The following is a 20,921-nucleotide window of genomic DNA, read 5'->3' as shown; positions in this document are numbered from 1 at the left end:
TGTAATATTTATAAAATTATATGAAAATGGGGTCCTTTTATAATGCTTATAAACATCATAATTCAAAACTAAGACTAAATCTACACCTTTAGATTATGAAATGAGCGGATGAGATTAAAGCTCACAAATTTCAATCGATAGTAGACAAAATATTAACCAAAGGTTAATATCGTCATTATATTATCATATGATAATTTTTGTGGGTTTTTTTATATCAACATAGTGTATTATATATATCAACAGTGTGACATGAGGATTTCAACATTGCACGTATTTTGGATAAATACACATCTCTAGATATAGAAGATTTGAAATAGAAATATAAGACTCGATTTTTTCTAGTGTTGTCTTGGATCCACAATTAAACCTATGGATCCTTGCGATTGGTATATTCTTAATATATCATGTAGTTTCTCTGAATCAAGCGAAGTATCATAAATCTTTCGACCCATCCTGTATATTTTACGAAAAAATTCTTTATAGGGAGAGAACAAACATTTCTTTTTTTGTTCGATGCAAAGAGACCGAAGAATAAAAAGGGATTTCATCATATTTATAGTGAAGTACAATAAAATATTAACATAGCTCATTGATATTTTACATATACTATATTAAAAAAAAATTGCATTTGTTGATAAAATTCTGAACATGTACGAAAATTGAAACATAAATTATCAAATTTCATCAACCAAATATCGTCAGAACATATGCAATTGAGAATTCGTTAGAATCCTTATAAAATTATATTTAATTTGATACTATATTTTTTGTGAAAAAATAATTTAAATCCAGAGTAAATTTAAAGTTTTGAGATGATTTTGATGAGAGAGAATTGACATTAATACCTTTTAAATTAATTTACTAATTATTTAAATTTAAAAAATAATACACTTGGCATTATTTTAAGCATTGGATCTCTTAATCTGCTGGCTAAGAGTTAGTTTCAATTTTGGATTGCTAATTAATTAGCAATTTATAATCCTATGAAAATGTTGGCAAAAAATAGTTTGGATGGTAATTTCTTATTATTATTGGGTGGCTAATTTTAATTACTAATTTGTTTTAAAAACTCATTTAAGCTCAATTGGCATCCATACCGGCGAAAAAACACAACTGTGATAATTTTCTAGCGTCGATCATTAGGAGTGGGGTTTAAAATTTTGAACTGCAAGTTGAAACGAACCAAATTGTACTCCTATTTTTTCCCCTTGGTTTGATTTATAGTTTGGAAAATATGATTTGGGTTTTTAAAAAACCTACTCCGTATGATTTAATTTTTAAGGTTTGATTTTATAAAATCAAAACAAATCGTAAAACTTTTACACAAAAAAAATTAATTAATTTGACATATATTATATTGATTGCACCAGATTTCAAACTTCCATGAAATATTTGGTATGAATCTTTCCCATGTACCAAAAATTTACTTTTTATCTTTTCTAATTTGGAAATAACCGTTCACGCACCAAAAAATATTTCGCACTAACCATGCCAAATTAATTGCCAATTACTAAAAATTTATCTTGTTCTTTAATAATTTTGAAATAATAGTTCATACACCATAATTCCATACTAAAAACTAATGTAGAAAATACTTCCTTTATATTATTCTGTTGTACTTTACTTTCTCTGCAATTTGACTATTTATTATTATTTTCTCCACATAAGTGTCATCTAATGTGGGACAAAAGGAAACTGTGTCATCTAATGTGAGACAATGTGGGACGAAGGGAGTAGTAATTAACTCAGACTGATTCATGTTGACAATACACACCCGAGTGTAAGAACAAAACATGAACAATAGCACAATAAAGTTTCATTAAACTAGTCAAAATCTTCAATCACAGTTCAAAAACAATAATATCACCTGCACCAAAACGTATTAATACAACTTAATTTGATTTTAATGCGTTTTACAATTTAGTTTCACAAATCAAACCATATTTTACGATTTTGTTTTACTTGGTTTAAAAAATTCATCAAACCATGATGGTGCAAATTTAAGTAATTTAGAAATGGTTCTGCATTGCTGCAAATTTAAGTAATTTAATCACTAAGACATCCTACGAGGTTAGCAACGTTACAACAACAACAACAATGATGCTGACAAAAACAGTTAAATAGTAAGACATCCGTCCCTGCTGATGTGATGCTACAACTATTCCTTGTTCCGTGAGGATCTGTCTTTTCGATGCCCGCCAAGAATACGAGAAATTTGAAGACCTCTACTGAACGCTTGGTTGAACAACATCCGAGTTTGAAACTCAGACACGAATGGGAACCATGCGAGAAATGCTACTGGTGTAAACAGTAGCAGTCCCATCAAGATCTCATAACCACGTGCAAGTGTTCGGACCGAACCCCAAAATCCGGCTCTCTGAACAACCGGCTTGCATGCTTGTGCAATCTATTGAGTGAGTTGACATGTTTAGATTATGAACCAACACATTTGAATTAATAAAGAGAGTTCTTTGCAACAAAACTATTAAAATAGAAGTAAGTTGATAACTAACCAGAAGTAAACCCCAACCAGTAGGCAGGAAGGCAAGTATGCAGACTACAATGTCTCTTGGTGTCATGTGAGGGATGACGATCAATATAACCAGGATAGAGATGAACGTTACGAAAATTAAACCTTTGATAAGCCGAAAAGCAAGTTGGAAATTTGCACTGAACTTTCTCCTCCCAACCGAAACTGTCTGAAAAGTATAAGCAAGAGAAATATTAAAAAAAAAAAAAAGTGCAACTTCTCCTCCACCCAATAAGCCCAGGTTTCAAGTAATCATGGAGGTAAGTGTGAAAAAGTTATTTATTCTCTTTAAATTAGAAAATAATACTAGACAAAAAAGTGATATTTAAATCTCAATTAAAACAACTTCAACATTTTTAATTTGCTTCTTCAATTTGATTTCTATATCCAGGTGGTTGATAACATTTTCAAGCAAGTAATATTTCTCATAACATAAACAAAAACTAGAATACAATGCATCACTTGAATACAACTGAGAAATCTGAACAGAAATTAATCAATTTTTCTGTCACCTAGGAGTATTAAATTTCACCAATAAAATGGCACCAAACCACAAACTACACTTTCTAGGATATTAATTGAAATCAATCCTCGTATTGTGCATCCTTAAATATGCAAACCCTATCTCTTCATTAAAGTTAAAGAGTGACGAAAAAGAAAAATCACTGCGAAGGATTCAGAAATAGGGAGAAAGTAACCTCACCTTCATGACAAAAAGGATCAGAAAGATCACTAGCCATGATATGCCATATACCTGTAATACACGCACCGCTGTGAATCAAAGAAGTAGTAGAACTCCAGAAGAATTTACTATAATGGAATAAACAAAAACTAGCAAAGCATAGAAGACTTTCATGTAAAAAACATACCAGAATACTTTTAGTATGCCTGGTGATGTGCAAGTGATAAACAAGCCCATATTGATAAATGAAAAATCTTGAGGCCAATATGATCTCAGCAATGATGCCCAGTTTCCCTGAATGACGAAGATGGTCCTGTTCTTCCTCCCACCATGATTCCCAACTTTTTTCAGGTGGAACACCGATACCTCCTTGGTTACTAGTCCACTTGTTCCAATCAGTCCAATCATCAACAATCTTTTGCCACTCAAAACCAGAAGGGTTGAAAAGGAAGGGAGCAAATAGCCAGGTGCCAACCATAAACCACATTGATACAGTAATCAATATATATGCAACAGTGCCCCTATAGGATTGCCCAAAGATTTGATAAACAAGGAGCAATATCATTAACTCAAGTCCCTTAACAAAGTGGCTACGAGAGTATAGCCGATAGTTATCAGCAAATTTCGCATGGAACACCACAAACCCACGACCAGTTGGCCTATATTTTGCACCTCCATGAAGTAATGTCCTCCCATAATAATGTGTCTTTGTTCCCAGTGAAAATGTGAAAAACACAGGTGCAAGCTGCAATTGCATCAGTATAAATTCGCTTAATGCAGTTCGAAACCCTTTCTCCAGTCCAATTTCCATCATCATAGGTAGAGCCATCAGAAAACCGATTTGAACAAATGACTGAGAGGCAAGTGCGATTTCAAGAGGCTTATTTTGTCGAATTCCTGGTAGACTACTGAGCCCTTTCTCAAGGCCACTAAGAACAAGATAAAGGCGACCATACAGGAAGATGTACACAGTGAGCACCGTAATCTGCCAGAAGAACACAGGATGGTCAACAGATTCTATAAAAAAGTACTCCCTCCGTCCCAAGGAAGATGACCCCTTTCTTGGGCGGCACGGGATTTTATGCAACTTTATTTTGTGTGTTGAGAGGAGAGAGTAAAGTAAGAGAGAGAGAATAAAGTAGAGATAAAAGTGTTTCCATTTTAAGTAATGGGTCATCTTAGTTGGGACAAACTAAAAAGGAAAGTGAGTCATCTTCAATGGGACGGAGGGAGTAGTACTCAAAATAACTGTAAGATCTAAAGCTTATTTCACATACCAAGGTACTGAAGTAGAAACCGATTGTGGTGAAATAGCATGACAACATTCGGAAGAAGTCAAAACGATGGCCAAGCCTATATAAATCACGACTTAATGTTTGTTCACCATTTCCATTTGCAATCTTCGCCTCAAACAGAGATATTTGGTTAAGTCCTACATCCCTTCCTTTACCCACTTGTATGTATTCATGATGGGTCACATTTCCTTCACGAAGGGTAGAATTGAAACCTGCACAAGAAGTAAATCATTTACCATCCTACCAAAGAAAGTTCAAGAGTAGCACTATCATTTTGGCCATACCAGCAAATATGTCCTCACTCAGGTTGATGACCTTGGAGGCTTTGCTCACTCCACCTCTTGTGAGGTGAAATAGTCGATCAAAAACATCTGGATGACCATAATGAAAACGAACCCTTCAAAAAGACACAAGATTTATATTATATCAACTTTGATTGATGACAGATAAGAAAAGGAGTCAAATCCAGAAGGTGGCATAAGAAAAATATACACAGGAAAAATCATAAAATAAGCAAAAGGTATATCAGATTATAGGCAAAGGATGGCCAATGGACAATATTGGAACAAGTTTACTGGTACGATTACTTGCAAATATAACCAGTAGCAAAGGCTAGATATGCTACGAGTCATCACTGAAAATCTTTTAAGTGAACTGTTGAAGATAAAAAAAAAATGAATGAGCGGGGATGATGAAGAAACAGTAGAACATACTTTAATTATGAAACCTACATCCATAATTGTGGAAATATTATCCAAGGAAAAACAAGTGTAACGTCATGACCAGCACTAAGTGCCATATTTACTCCAAAAGCAATGTTATATGCATGAATACTGAGCGTGCGGGGAGGATGAAGAAACAGTAGAACTTACTTTAAAGGATTGGCCAACAATCTCTGACCGATGGTAACAAAACTTGTCTCTTGATTTGACATAAACCAAGCAAGGGAGGAAACACTGCATCACATGGCAAGAGAAAATTCAGTCATCAAACAAGAGTATCTATACTTTTTCCTTAAGAAAATGCTAACTATGACGAATGCTGACCTTCCAGTAAAGATATGTTCCCTCAAACCAAGAATTGATGGATGCCTCACATCATGTCGCTTAAGAAATTCTTGAAGCAGGTTTCTCATTTTCAGAGCTTCTTCCATATAGTTATCCTAAATGGGATATTTATTTTCAGGACATAAAGAATGAATCTCAAATCCAAATAAGCATGAGAATACTTTACCTGATTCATATCAATTGCCTGTAACCCTTCTCCACGTGTAAAAATGATGGCATGATTCTGATTTTCAGGTTTTCCTTCCCCCATGATGGCAGGTCCTGGAAGCTTTATACGATAGATTACCTGCACAGGACTTCCTATATGTTATACAGCATACACGAATTACAATCATTGCACATGCAAATCTGAATCAGCAACAGCCAAGAAGGTTAAGGAAATTGATGTCTGTTTTTGATGAATGACTAGTATTTGGCCAACTACTTGTGTGAACTTTGACAAGCAAATCACTTGCTGCAAATTATATAGAATCGCAGACAGCCTGCTGAGGAGACAGCCTGCTGAGGAGAAGAGGACCCCCTTCATAAGTAGCTTCAATAATATGATTCAACAACATATATTCCACCAAACTAAACCACCTTTATATCTCTACTAACATACTGAATACATTTGTTTTACCTGGTCCAGGTTCTGGCCTGGCTCTGAAGAGTTTGACTTTGGCAGAGCAGCCTTCACAAGGGTGGAGTAATACACCTTATCATTCACCTTCTTGGACCTGTCTTTACTTGGCTCTTCAACTTCATCTATATATGCTACTCGAAGAGATGGGTATCTGTTCAATGCAATCTATGTAGGTGAGAATTGCTCTAAGGAAACCGCTAACAACAACAACTACAGGTCTATAATTCTTACGTCGTCATAAGTCTCAATATATCCTGTGCTCGAGGATCGCCAGATCGTTTCTGAATACCATACAGCTGACAAGATACAACATAAGTGAACTTCATATCTGAAACTGCTTGACACTGAGTCCAAAGTGACCTCTCTCCTTTTAATTGATCCTCATTCAACTCAACAGCCTTGTATCCTTCCATTAAATCTGTTGAAATTGCACAAAATTATTGTGTCCGCTAAAATTGGTAATCAAATATCAAATGGCTTGAAATGTTAAAATTAGGCATTGTCCTCATTCAAAGAATCAGGTGCACAAGATAAAGTACCATCATCCTTGGCCATATCAAGGAAGGCTTGAAGCTCAAGTGCTTTGCGGTAGTACATCATTCCTCTTACTGTCACAAATTAGGGCAAGGTGTCAGCACAAAAAGTCAACTTGATCTTGAAAAAAGGATGGGAAGAATAACCTGCTCAAAGGCATTTCAAGCAAACTACCAGCTAAAGAAATCATATGCGCAAACCAGTTTTGCATATAAAATCAAGCTGTGATCAACTAGTTAATAATTCCCTAAAACCACCCAATCATAGCTATGACATGTACTCAAGTGTGTATTACTTAAGCTATTCAACAGTTTAACTTGATTGGTGAAAGATCCATGGGTTGCTTGGGATAGTATAGTATTCCACTTATTAGCAGGTCCATTTAAGACCAGATAATTAAGCACCGTAACAGATTCTACTCAGGATGGATTCTTTTATCCAAGGTGGAGTTGACATGACACAAGGTCAGAGAATCCAGTCATTGGTATGCTGCAATTCAGGCACCGAAGAACCACTTACCTGCAACCCCCAAAAGTGGAGATGGAAATAATATGAAAACAAAAATGAGAGACTACGAACCACAGACTTCGTAGAATTCTACTTGATCATACCAGTTCTTGTTAACGTTTGACCCCTATAAGATGCCCAAAGGCGTAGTTGTTCTTCTAATTCATCAGATCCTCTAAGTTCTTCCTCACTGAGACACTTCACACGCTCCAGAAAATTGTCCCATTCATCTGCATGATTTAGTAGCAAGGTTAGTAGAGAATGAGAAAATATGCCGTACAAGGAAGCACACCTAAAGCACAAACCTGGGTAAATTTTCTGCAGGTAAAAGAGAATGGAAACACCATCTTCATTTGGCACTTCTAGCTCAGGCAAAGAGAAGAGAACTTCCTCTGTGTAATAAGGAGTCAAAACCCTAAATAGAAAATAACTACGTTAAATCACAAACATAAAGGCAAAACATGATAACTTAGATACAAGGGATTAGGACCTAGGACCATCAAAGGCACACCTTTTGTGAAGCTAACAATGATCAAAGACTTGTTTAGTCATGATAACAGTGATGACTCAAATCAGAGAGAAAAACACAAGAGACAGAAATAGATTTCTTAGATGCATAATTGAATATCTATTCTGATACAGTACTATATAATTCCCAAGTTCGAGAAGAGAGTACTCTTTGAATACCTAGTTTATAGATTTCCCTCATATCACACTTGGGAATTTTGCGTAAACTAAACTTTACTAAAAATTGGTATACCGTATACCTAGTGCCACACACCAGTACGGAACATTACAGTTTGAAACAGAAGTAACTCAATTCATAACAGACTGTTTTTTGTTTCAGATGACTTATTTTTGTAGGTTTCATAGTGTCAAGTCTACCCATAATTGGTTTACCCTTATTGTGTATCCCCATGCTGAGCACCTTAAAGCAACATCAGGTGCAAAAAAATTGATCTGTGAATATAAAAATAATTCACATTTTCAATTTACTTATTACCAATTTCCAAAGTGCCATAATGGTTATGATGATGGTTAGAAGGTGAAAATGATCTGAGGCCAGTGAAGCTTATAAATTTCAGATATAGAGCATGTATGGAACCTGCAAGGGCAATTTGTGCCACAAATATAAATTGTATAAAAATCGACCAGGCACAGGACTCACGAGAAAGAAAGCATATTGCGGATTTTAGGAGCTGAAGGCATGTCCATAAACAAAGAGTTGGAGAAGAAGGAAATGCGTCTTCTAGCTTCCAGGTTCGATGGTACATCCATAGCTGATTCCTTTACCGTCAGCAACAAAAATAATCTTTTGATCTGTGCCAATGAAATATCTGAGCTGTCGAACAAGTATAGATGTACAGAAAGATCTAGCTGTATTGATAATGACATTTGATTTCTATTAATAGTACCTTCTCTTTCCAAGCTTCTGAGTCGGGAGTTGGAAACTTGATGGCTCCGGTGGAGGCAAATAATTGATATTGTTGGTCAAGAGGAACCATTCCTTCATGTCCTGATCCACCGTGAATTGAATCTAACAAGCTACAAAAAACACCCAAAATAAGAAGACTCCATGGAGAACTCAAAAGATGACATGGAGACCAATTGGCACCAGAAGATAGTTACTTGGATATGTGATCTTCCATCATTATATCACGGGTAACTACTTCAAGCATATCCTGGAAAAGAATGACTACTTGATCCCTATCCTCCTGCTTATTGTCTAGCTGTGAAAGCGACCAAATCCAATCTAGGTTACAAATTTGCAGAACCAACAGCAACAACAGTCTACAATTCTAAAGACATAAATTAAAAAAATAAAGAAAAGAACACTGCAATTAAAAAGGTACCAACCAAGTATTTTACAAGCCTAACAAAGAGATCATAAAGACTGGGAAGAGCACTCAGCCTGTAATCTGTTAATAGATCATCCTCTGATATATGCTTGTCAACTTCAGAAAAGATGTACTCAATGACCCTGGAAAAACATTAAAAATATCAAGAAACTAAATTAATTATGGCAGTGTCAGGATGTAAGTTGCTGAAAACTTACTCTTTTTCTCGATTTCCACGAACTAAGGTTTTAATGATGTTTCGGAAAGAAGCATAGCACTCACAGACAGCAGAATACATGTAATCATCAGACTTTATCCGTTTTTTCAGTTCACTATCTTTTCCATTACTATCTTTGGCCATATCCACTGCTATAGGAATCTGTATCATGAACATTATCAGTCAGATAAAAGTTGTAATAATACAACCACCAATCATTTATATTGCTTTGATATCCACACCAAATGATTATACTCAAACTTCAGATTCAGACTCAATAATGTAATGTTAATAAAGTAATAAACAAAAGGTGATTTAACTGTAAGCTTAAGTATTTTAGTATGTTCCTTAATGTAGCTAGTAAAGACCAATATTTCTCCTAATTTGATGACATAAATGTCAAACAGAAACAAAAATTGGGATTTCATGTTATATTTTATATATTTTCTGTAAACTACTCTTTTTCCAAATAAGAAGAAGATAGAAGAGGATGATTTCTAGAAGATGACTAATAAAAAGATACTGTATAAATTAAGGTCTCCTCATCAGATGGTAAAAGCCAAGTTGAAATAGTGCAAGACAACCTTGCTGGCAAGCAAAAATGGGGGCCACTGTATCAGCTCCAAATCACGATCAGCCCAATATGGTACAAGCAGCAGATCCATTTCCCTGAAATGGAAGCAAGTTGATAGATCATTCAAAAAAAAGCTATGTGCAGAATGGCATGATAAATAAAGAAGTATATAAACCAATGTCTTGTTTAGCAACAATCAGAGAGAAGATGGCACCTATCACTTATAAGATCTTCCTCTCTGAAACTTGTTATTATTTTGTTCCACAACTGAGCAAACCTTGCAGCTTCTTTTTCTTTACTGGATGGGATCTGGTATAGTGACATTCATATGGTAGTCCAAATCAATATCAATAAAGTAGAATGACAAGGGGGATTAAAATCCACATTTAGCCACTAAAGAAATACAATACCACTTCAAATTTGCGGGAAAATGTAGCCTTCAGTCCCTTCTTTTTCACAATCTCACTTTTATCCTCAGGAATTAAGCATGCATTAAAAGCACCTGGCAACGATTGGAACCGTGATCTAAGCATTCCCAACGTCCGAATCTGATTAAAAAAGAGAGGACGGATTAAACCCAAAAGAGAACCATCAGTTATATATTCAAACTTATAAATTCATGTTGAACAAACGTTTATTGGGGGAATTGCATCATTTTCTCAGCGTCTTATCAGGCAGAACCAAAATCTAGTGAAAATATTCATTATTGAGTAAACCAACTACTAAACACAGCTCAATATTTGCAGCACTAACATAATGACATGTGCTTATCTTTCAGCTTATTGAGCGCATATGTACAGAAATATAAACAAAAAGGTCTAGAAAAGTGTTTAATCAAGGCTATATCAATTTCCTTTGAGAGAAGTCTTTCTACCAAGGGGTGGGATCATCTATGCATATTTTCCCTTATAGATATCCAGATTCAGAATTCTTGAATTTTTTCACATAATAAAATAATTTTTTAACTAGCTGAATAGTGAATACTGCTCAAAACAATTGGAAAATATAACTTTTAGTTATCAGCATCTGTATCAGAAAATTAGAAAAAGATTTCAGCTGACCTCTCCAAGACGACGGAATGCACCATATATGCCCCCAAACAGTGTGGAGAATATAGCATACCAGATCTGTGCGTCCATGAAATATACCTAAAAAGAACAAATTCCTCAAATTATATCAGAAAGAGTAGATAATTCACAGTTCCAACACCCTCCCCCCCCAAAAAAATGAAGATAAGCATCAAAGTGGAAACTTAAAGTATAATGCCTCATCCATACAAGGATAACTGGAGCCCAGATTGCAATCACGACACCAATATTCATCTTAGCTGCAAATACAACAAGGTTAAGAGAAAAAAAAGAAAAAAAGTCAGGTGACTGAAAATATACACACAAAATAAAAAGTGGCATTTGTCTATGTGTGCTTTTAGCAGTTCATTTCCAGATAACAGCCACATTGACTACCTTGAGGAAAAAACTCATGCCACTGGTAAGCTGACACATGAGCACTCATGATAGTTCTTGTTGGACCAACTAAAGGCTTTATCTGCATCAGAAAGGTTCAGGCAGCTTAATCAGAACATATTGTAACCGGGGCTAGACAAATTTTGTTGAAGAGGCAAAAGGGATCAAAATCTATCGGGGGGTGGGCACCCATGCTAAGTAATAAAATCATCAATACAGGTACAAAGGAACTTCTGGAAAACTTAGACCCTCAAGCCTTGATGAGTTGCCATCCTTAGGTACAAGATAACAGTTGCTGTTAACTGAGCTAAAATGAATAAGACAATACGTTTTCAATGTCCTAAAGGTGAATATCCCATCTTTTTCTCAGTAATACATGCTTAAACCTAATCACAAAGGCGTACACTCTAATAGAGCATAAGAAGACTGAAATATGTATATCAACATACAATAAAGCTGACCCCACAGGGAGCAGTAACAGTTTCGATGAGAATCACACATACTTCAAAAATTAGTATGAAGACTAAGAGATGGCAAATGTTGGCACCTCGATATAGAAACTGAAAGCTAACTTTGTAATGGTAAGGAGCACCCAGAATAATGTATACCTGAGAATGGAAAAGTATATAATTTATTACATGAGCTCACGCTATAGAATACAAAAAGATCTCATCCTTGATGCTTACTTGAAGAGAGAAAAGGCACTTTCATGCATTCCCCTGCCAACATAGAGCCGAGGCTGCAGCACATAAACATAAACAAAAGTTGCTACCTGAACTTTTTTAATGAACAATACCATGAGAATATAATGTATTTCAAAGCACACCTGGGACCACCACATCATTAGCATCACAATCCTATAATTGGACCTCTCAAGGAACCGACGAACGAAGGGGAAAAGGAACAGAAAGGCAGCAAGCAAATTTGGTGATAAGTAGATAACAACAGCCAAGATGAACAATGAATGAGCACTTGAGCTACTTCCAATCCAACTTCTGATTGTTTGAGCAAACCCAGGAGCATTCTTCCATGAATAAGCATAGGTAACAGGCAGGATAACCACCCAAGCAGCAGCAGACACAACCTTTAGAATGTATCTTAACTTGACATGGAAGGACATGCTCTGTCTAGCTTTCCAACTCAGAATTACATCAAGGATAGCTGCAGCAGTTATGCAGTTAGATATCACGATGAAGAGGCAAATGGAAGTTTTATTCACAAACCAATAACATAATAATAGATGAAGAGTGTATCTTGGTCACAACAGTATATATTCCTAATAGTAGTTTTCATCCTTGAATATTACCAATGGTACACTGTCATGCATATGTGCGTAAACTAAAATTTCCAGGGTAATCGTTTACTAGACACCCAAGAGTCAAATAAAAGGACCAGGAAAATTACAAAAAAAAGATGATATATCTGTCCACTGATATCTATTACAGAGAAGCATTAAAATATAATATTGACACATAATCAGCTTTCAGGAAAATCACCCAAGCATCATGAATATTTTAAGAGTTACAAACAGATACTATGGAAAGAACTTCAAATACAAATAAGTCAATTTACCTTGTCCAAGTTTCAATATTGCAGCAGTTATAAAGATGCTCAGTACTTTCTTGAAAACATCATCTTCAAAAATTGCACTAGGTTGTCCTGAGCCATTCCAAGCAATAATGATCATAGCCTAATCAAGGACAGCGGATTTGAATGTCAATACTAAAATATGGTATGAATAATCAAAACAAAAAAAGTCTAAGAAGACCGCAAAGAACACACCTGTAAGCTCAGGATGAAGAAACTCCACATTCTGTCAAAGCTTCTAAAGATATGCCAATATGAACGAGCCTCAACAAAATTTACTTTCCCCACCCACCTATCTCTAGTAGGTTTTGTTTCCTGAATTTATAGAAAATCGCATTCAGATATGTTAAAGGACAATCTCATTGAACTTTGAAGATTTTCTATGAAATAATCAAATAGGTAAGTTACTCAATTGGTCATATAATAACACAGTCGGACTCCAGAAATAACTACTAATTTAAAGAAAAGGGTGATGTGAAGCTCAAAAGACTTGTTACAGCATTTTGTGTATCTTGCTACATAGCAAATAGATGAAGTTCAAAGAGCAAAAATTGTGAATTTAGAATGCGGTGCATGCCTGGAGCTAGTGCAAATAATAACAGTTACGCGCGCTAGTCCAATTTATAATAATAATAAATAATAGTTAAAACCCAACTAACCCAGTTATAAATTTTAGAATGCTGTGAGTTCCTATAAAGACGTGGAATTTTCAAATCACAATTTCATAAGACTTTCTTTGATTGGATGAAGCCAAATAAAAGTATATTCTTCACCTTAGATTCTTAAAACCAAGTTGTTCCATATTGATCATGCCAGGAACATGTTAAGGATAAATGTATTTATTTCATGCTTACTCCATTTGAATCACTCTGGAACTGATCCACTGGCTTGCAGAAAAAATCAGCATCAGCACGCATGGGCCAACCCAACCGAAAGCAATCTACAGACCTATATTTTTCGGAAAACAGTTAGTACATGAGTGGTAAAAACTAAGGGTAGTGAAATCCCAACTATTTTTGGACCACCACTTATATCCTGAATTATCAGAATGTTTTTTAACTCCAAAAGGTCGGTGTGGCTCACCAGATTGCCACAGCGTTTTTAACAAAATATATCAAAATTATCATGGAAAAAATGACATTGTTTGTGCATTATAAGAGCGTACATCAATACTGATCTACTTTTACTTCTGAAAAAAGGTGTAATCACCAGAACTGATCTGTTCTAACAAGTCCAACTTCTGAACAGTCCAGTTATAACCAGTTTTGGCTTCAGAACAGATCAATTCTGGCAATCCAATTTCATAAGGTACAAAGGCACCATTTTTGTCACAAGTTTTTTTAATAAAATTGTTAATTACTCTGTAGCAGTAAGGCATACCACGTCAACTTTACGGAGCCAAAAGATGGACAAGGGCAATATTGATGTATAATCGGTAGTTCATGGTTGAAAAACATTTCTGGTGGTTCAGGATAAGATTGATGATGTATGTTTAAAGGGATATGTACCCTAAACTTAGTGTGTAACATTCCTTTTATCATACTAGGAGATATCATATTACCAAAAGTACTCATTTAAATCATCATAATTTCTCCACTGAGAGTGCTTGGATTTTCCTTTCTTGCTTCTTGAAGCTTCCTGAACATAGAAACGATAAAATTAAGAAAAGAAAAGCATAAGCAAATTAGCATGCGGAATGAATGGAAGATAGTAGTGTATACCCGAGCAATCACATCATAAATTGGGGTGACAACTTTTTTTAGGAAGGCCTCGTCTTCTCCTCCGTAAGCAGGCTTCACATTCTCGCCCGTCATCGGACTTACATTACCAGCAAGCATACCATAAAGTTCAAAAGCCATCTACAAAGTTAAAATTCCAAAAGGATTACTAGGAGAATGTGAGAGAATAATATATTCTCTCAGACATAGAGAACACAAGGAAACTCCTGAAATTCAGATAAAGTAACATAAGAATACAAAATAATATATATATATATACACACACACACAACTAGAGGCGAGAACAGTGAAAAATTGCCCACTCTATCTTATTATAAAACCAGAAAAAGGTAAATGATATTGCTGATGCACTACTATGATAAGAGGTTCCTTAATTTCATGATCAGCATGATATGCCAATCGTCAATTACATTTCAGTTACGTGTCCATTTGCAAGGAAGGTTCAATCTAGAAACATATGAACAAAATTTCATGAGACACAAAGGTAAAATCACTTTTTATGTAAGCAAAAATCATTTCTGTGGAAACACTGCACAATAGGACCTAGAAATTGAGCAAATCATAATACACGACTTCTTATAGTTTGTGGTGAGCAAGGTTACACTCACGTCTATGCTTAGTGCCACAGCCATCTACTTAAGAATCAAAATTCACTTGTTCATATAAAAACTGCATGGTCCTACATCTTATAAGTAGGATGGAATTTCCGAAATGCCCCCAACTAACAATGAAAAGATACCCAAGGAATGGTAAAATTGAGGCCAACTCATTCATCGATTAACTAATTGAAGTAAATATCCAAAAGCATACATGATGATAGATGTAGCACAGGCACTCTGGCATGAATCTCAAATTGGCAGCTTCTCCCCATATAAGAAGATATAGTCCCATATACAACAATTTGCGCTGTTGCACTTCTTGTTGTATAGTAGGTAGCCTGCAATTGATAAAACCAAGACTACTCAGAGAAAAAATAATTATAAGATTGAGATATATCATGGTAGATTGAAAATTTTCCCTATAGTGAAACCAATACTAGTTTTAAACATCCACTGGTAAAGAAACGCAATATAAGCTCCACTGGCATAAATGAGAACACATAACATATGATTGAACATTGGAGAAAGTGAGGCAGGATATTTTATCAGAATGACAGTTCTCACTGAGAAACTTACCACAGGCTACTTTTGCGATCTAAATACTTGCACCATTTCTTGTAATTCTTGAAAAGCTTCTTCATCACTTCATCTAGAGCACGCTCATCCAACTAAAACCACAAACTAGTGTAAGAGCTACTAGAGCAAAAGACAATGATATAGGACTAACTCATGTCTGCCATCACCAATCAAGCTCAAGCGACACCTTTATCCTTAAGTACCAAATAATGTTTGTAGGGTGAAACCTAATTTTTCAGTATCTTGAAAGTTGACACATTTGAGAAATTGATTGGGGCAAAAGAAAAAAAAAAAAAAAAAAAAAAAAACAGATCTTTTAACACCCTCCACTCATTTATGGTAGATGCATGAATCATTGGGTGATCAATTATGCAATTGACACGCTCGTAGTGGATAACTTGTGTACATGGGAACTGGTTTGTAGTAAATTATTTAATAGTTTATTTCATTTTTTTTATTAGAGTCATGATTCACATATTCTCTGTATTAAATAGGCCTATGACATGCATGGGCCTTGAAGCTGTTTTGCTTTGAGTTAAATAGTTTGAGAGTTAGATTTTATCATTGTAGAACTTATTAGCTTGAGAGCTAATTTCTAGTTCTTCCATTAGTTTTCTGTGTGATAACCTCAACTCACATCAATACTCAAGGTAAAATGAAGTGATATGCCACATTGTCACTTTTTCAAAAGGATAGATGCATTAGCTAATGAATTATATTGAGGAAACAATAATGCCAAATGCCAAATTCAGTAGAATCAGTACTATTGTTTTACAAGGTTTCATTTGATAACTACTTGGTACTACATGCTTTAGCTTTTTCAAAACATAGCTTTTTTATATGCTAATCACTGGTCAAAGATATTGGCTATCCAAGGGATCTAGGATAAAAGAGACACAGGGAAAGAACTCTATATCATGCATCAAAGTTCTGACAGGGAGGCCAAACCTTCGGTTGTTGATCAGGCTTTGGAAACTGCCGTATGTGTACGTTTGCAAGTAGTAAAATCAAATGCTCCCTTTGATTTGCCACATTATCTTTCTGCAAATTAACAGTCAACAGTAATGTAAATATATTGGGTATTCAAGCTGTTACAATCTCAACTTTCATGATTTAATATAAGTATAACTATCTAGAGAAAAATCAAATTTATCATTTGTAGTGGAATATATATCAACATAATTATATACTATGATTTACTTGGATTTAATATTTTTATGATTATAGTATCCTAATTGCATTGTAGGACTTTATTTAGTCATGGAATGATTTTCCTGTTAAATCCATCATATTTACTTTATTTAGATATAATATACTAGAATAATACAATAATGAGATATCACCTGAAAACCAAACATTGCTTGAAGCCAGTCAAGGACATCTTCATCCTTTTTCTTTTTGTAATCCTTAGGCCAAAGAAGACCTCTGGTATTTCGAAGTGCATGTACGGCAGCTTGAATCTGAATAGTGTAATTGTTAAAAATCATTAAAAATCAGACTGGAAACTAATGGGAACTAGCCTATTTCAAAGTTGACCTCTGGATATTTCATGATAGCCTGATTCGCACTGTCAGGATCAAGAGGTAGAATATTGTAAGGGACATATATTTCTGTCTTCTCTGCAACTTTATCATGAGTCTCCAATATCTGTGCAATAGAAAATCAAACAATTAATTGCTTATGCTACAGGAGAGCATGATTCATATATTACTGTCCATTTTTTCAAAACCAATATATATTCTGCCTATGGTTGTTAAGAAAAGGAAAAATCTGAGAAAAACGGAAACAAATGGAATCAAAGAAAATGAATAGCAGTATAGACCTCACGATCAACTTCCACAGATTGTGTCTGGTTTACTGCTTTCAAAACCTCAAAGAGAACATTGGCTGTTTGGTATGCTTTTGTAAGCTGTGCACTGTGCATTGTCAAAGTAAAGAACAAAGATCAGTGATCATTAACAAATTTACTGATGAATCTTATATTCGCAATGCATCCTCCAAGAGGGAAACAGGATCGGTGATCAATAAAACTTACCGATCAGCTTTGTCAGCAGCATTTTGCAAAGCTTGGATATACTTTTTGTAGTAATGCTGATAAAAACTTTGCATTTCACGTGCATCACTTTTTTTAACTCGTCCTATCAATGTTGGATCGTTTTCCTGCATGTACAAGCAGCATCAATTCAATAGTATAGAGACATGTTAAATGTGAACCAAAATTGAAAACAATCAAAATATCAATATTTTATCAACATAAACAATATAATGAACAGAGTACAGCAAACTCTCATAAAAATCTGAAGATGCTTTGTCAAAACTGTCCATTAATCATGAACTAGTTGCAAGGTGACAACCATCACGATTAACATACACCAACAAGAGGCGAAACTTATTTTAAAGTGTATTTCATTTACTATGTTACTTGGGCTGGTTTTCATTGGAAAAAGTTCCATGCACAAGCAAGCATTGCCATACATCGTGAAAAGGTCTCATGCTTACCCTTTCGAGACGTTGTAGAAGAGCAGTTTTGAATTGCCGAACACCTCGTCCGCTTGAAGTAGGATCCAACCTGTGAGCCTTTTCAAAAGCATAAAACCTACCTGCATTGTTCAACCATTGGTTATGGGGAAAGCAACAAACGGAAAATCAAGTAAATAAGCAATAGACACAAGAATGGGTTTCATAAAATTCTCCAGAGATACTTGCACTAAATTTATTAACTCATTAAACCTTGATAGAAAAGTATAAATAATAAAGATGTATTATACATATAGGTATATACACCGGCAGAGAAAGAGATCATAAGTATTGAGATTGCCCTTCTGAGGCTCAAATGTTTAATAAAAAAAACATCTCTTAGTAGTGGGTACTTTGAGAATGACTTAGCAATTGGAAAGAAAAAAAAAAAAAAAAAATTCACTTCCACGAGGGTTTACTATATATATAAAAAAACAAGTTTTGACGAAAGTGATGTTCTTCAACACATGGTTAATGAAATCCCCCGCTTTTTTCTTTTCGGTAGCTACAGAAAACTACACAGCTAGGATTTGTTCACAACTTCTCCGGATCACCAACATATCGAGAAAGAAATCTCCATGAGAACGTCAAGCAGCCACAATATATCAAACATCAAAACCTCATTTCTCAAAGCACCAGTCCTAACCTAATCACTGTAAATAACAGAAACCGCACTTTGCATCTCTATTCTCATACAACATAATGAAAACACGACCACATTACACAATTACAGATATAAACATTGCGTTGCTAGGCTTACAGAGGTAGGCGACACGCGGGTTGCTAGGCTCCACTTCATTGGCAACTCGAAGAATGGGAGCAATTTCAACCAGAGACGACGGCACTACTTCACTGTCAAACACAGACTCCCCGAGATTCCCCACCGTCTGAGTGCGCGTAATCCGCCGCTGCAGCTGTGGATTCTGCTGCGACGACCCTCCCCTGGCTGACATTTTCACTCTGTATCCTCCTCCTCCTCCTCAAGCAAATATCCGAACAACCATATACTCCTGAAAAAAGTAAAAAAACAAAATTAAAACACATCTTACCATAGAATCTTCAAACTCAACGAAAATCAATAATAATGCGGAATATCTAACCAAAACCACGAGACCTGTTTCACTCAAAAAAGCAGAAACCAGAAAATAAATGCATGTCCAACTCAGTGACTATTTCTGAGCATAAATTTAAATTAGCATTATATCTCTAAATATCCGCCTAACAACAAAAATTCAAAAATTAAAAAAAAAATGCAGGAATGAGAATGTCAGAGAATCGCAAATAGTTTTTAAAAATATTGATTATTTTTTACGGAACAACAACATACCAACCCCTGCGTGTTACGCAACAAATAAACAATGCATATGAAGCAGCGACATTGATTGCAAGTTCAGAAAACGAAAGTAAAATTATAATACTCCTATTTTCTAGAAACACGTAGAATTTTATTTTTTCGAATTGTTTTTTTTTTTTGAATTGATTTTGGCTTGGGTTTCTTACTTGTGGAGTTGCAGAGGGGCTGAGAAAAGCAAAATGAGGGAGAGAGATTGGAATGCAGAACCCTATGAGAGAGGAAAAGGAAGCGTGAGGGGCGGTGGTGCTGTGCTTTTAAGCTACTAGTGAGTGAGAAAGGGAAAGAAGAGAGAGAGAGAGGGAATATGCAGGCTTGCAGAAAGTGAATTGAAATTTTTGGGCTTGTGCGTGTGTGTGTGACTGTGTGAGAGAGAGAGAACAAATTTGGCAAATGGATTCAACTCATTTCTTATTTCTTAGTTTCCAAATTACGTTCACCAAAAATGATCTTGAAAATAAATAATTCTCTTTGAATTTAGAAAATATAGTTTTATCAGGTAAGTTGAGAAAAAAAAGTTGAAGAAAGTAAGATTCTTTTTTGTTTCTTGTTAATTGAGTTTCAGCACATGATTTTATAAAGTGGGGTTTCATAAATTAGTTTTGAGAAAAAAACAAAATTGAAGATAAAATAGAATAAAAGTTGTAAAGTAAAAGTAAAAAAATTTAAATAAAAGATGGATTTTTTTTTCATGAATTAAAATGATTCACTTATATTTAGACATTCCAACAAATTATAATAATTTAATAAGGAACGAATGTGCAAATTTAAAATGTAAAAGAGCGATAGAAATAAAATATTATTAGTAAAAAATGGACTGAATTCATTAAGTTTTTTATAAATTGATATAGATAATTTTGGCGAGCAAACTAAAATAAACCGGTGTACTATAGTACTAGTCGCTCAGTCAACAAAGATACATCATAAAATCAACATTGTTTTGTGAAAATAATTGATGAAGCATTGAAGAATAATGAAATTGTTAAGGCCCATTAGACAAGAAAAAATGTATAGATGTTTTATAATTGTTAAATTGTTGTTATCAAACCAATTTAACTTTGGGAATTATTCAGATGAAGATCTCTAATTGTTGGGAAAAAATTTACATTTGTAGTTTGTAGTACAAGAAAATTAAAAAGAACTTGGTCTTTTAAAACAACAATGACATAGCATGGTGAAGCAACGAGCATATAATTCAACCAAGCTGTGAATGGTGTGTCACA

General features: G+C 34.9%; 1 protein-coding gene across 3 annotated transcripts; it reads right to left on the bottom strand.

The window, feature by feature from the left end:
- Positions 1-2,005: 2,005 nt before the first annotated feature.
- Positions 2,006-19,994, bottom strand: LOC125212357 (callose synthase 3). Of its 3 annotated transcripts, XM_048112501.1 has the most exons (43): positions 19,848-19,994; positions 19,108-19,357; positions 18,330-18,430; positions 17,866-17,990; positions 17,653-17,746; positions 17,367-17,477; positions 17,174-17,290; positions 16,779-16,871; positions 15,831-15,922; positions 15,466-15,592; positions 14,638-14,775; positions 14,478-14,554; positions 13,771-13,864; positions 13,112-13,231; positions 12,902-13,019; positions 12,156-12,490; positions 12,016-12,068; positions 11,877-11,937; positions 11,330-11,411; positions 11,144-11,193; positions 10,928-11,014; positions 10,277-10,414; positions 10,081-10,175; positions 9,877-9,961; positions 9,294-9,454; positions 9,095-9,218; positions 8,867-8,967; positions 8,653-8,782; positions 8,406-8,557; positions 7,543-7,652; positions 7,342-7,467; positions 6,736-6,804; positions 6,428-6,614; positions 6,194-6,347; positions 5,741-5,860; positions 5,554-5,669; positions 5,380-5,463; positions 4,792-4,904; positions 4,490-4,719; positions 3,400-4,197; positions 3,234-3,284; positions 2,514-2,699; positions 2,006-2,407 (listed from the first exon to the last, which is right to left on the bottom strand). In XM_048112501.1, the coding sequence occupies exons 2-43, from the start codon at positions 19,298-19,300 to the stop codon at positions 2,159-2,161; spliced, it is 5,847 nt and encodes a 1,948-aa protein (XP_047968458.1). In that variant the 5' UTR covers positions 19,301-19,357; positions 19,848-19,994; the 3' UTR covers positions 2,006-2,158. The 3 variants fall into 3 exon arrangements, with proteins under 3 accessions (XP_047968458.1, XP_047968456.1, XP_047968457.1); XM_048112499.1 differs by having other exon boundaries at positions 7,342-7,652; XM_048112500.1 differs by lacking the exon at positions 19,848-19,994 and adding an exon at positions 19,675-19,786 and having other exon boundaries at positions 7,342-7,652.
- Positions 19,995-20,921: the final 927 nt, after the last annotated feature.

Source organism: Salvia hispanica, chromosome 3 (assembly GCF_023119035.1).
Source record: "Salvia hispanica cultivar TCC Black 2014 chromosome 3, UniMelb_Shisp_WGS_1.0, whole genome shotgun sequence".
Lineage (NCBI taxonomy): Eukaryota > Viridiplantae > Streptophyta > Magnoliopsida > Lamiales > Lamiaceae > Salvia > Salvia hispanica.
This window is presented reverse-complemented; position numbering and strand designations above follow the sequence as displayed.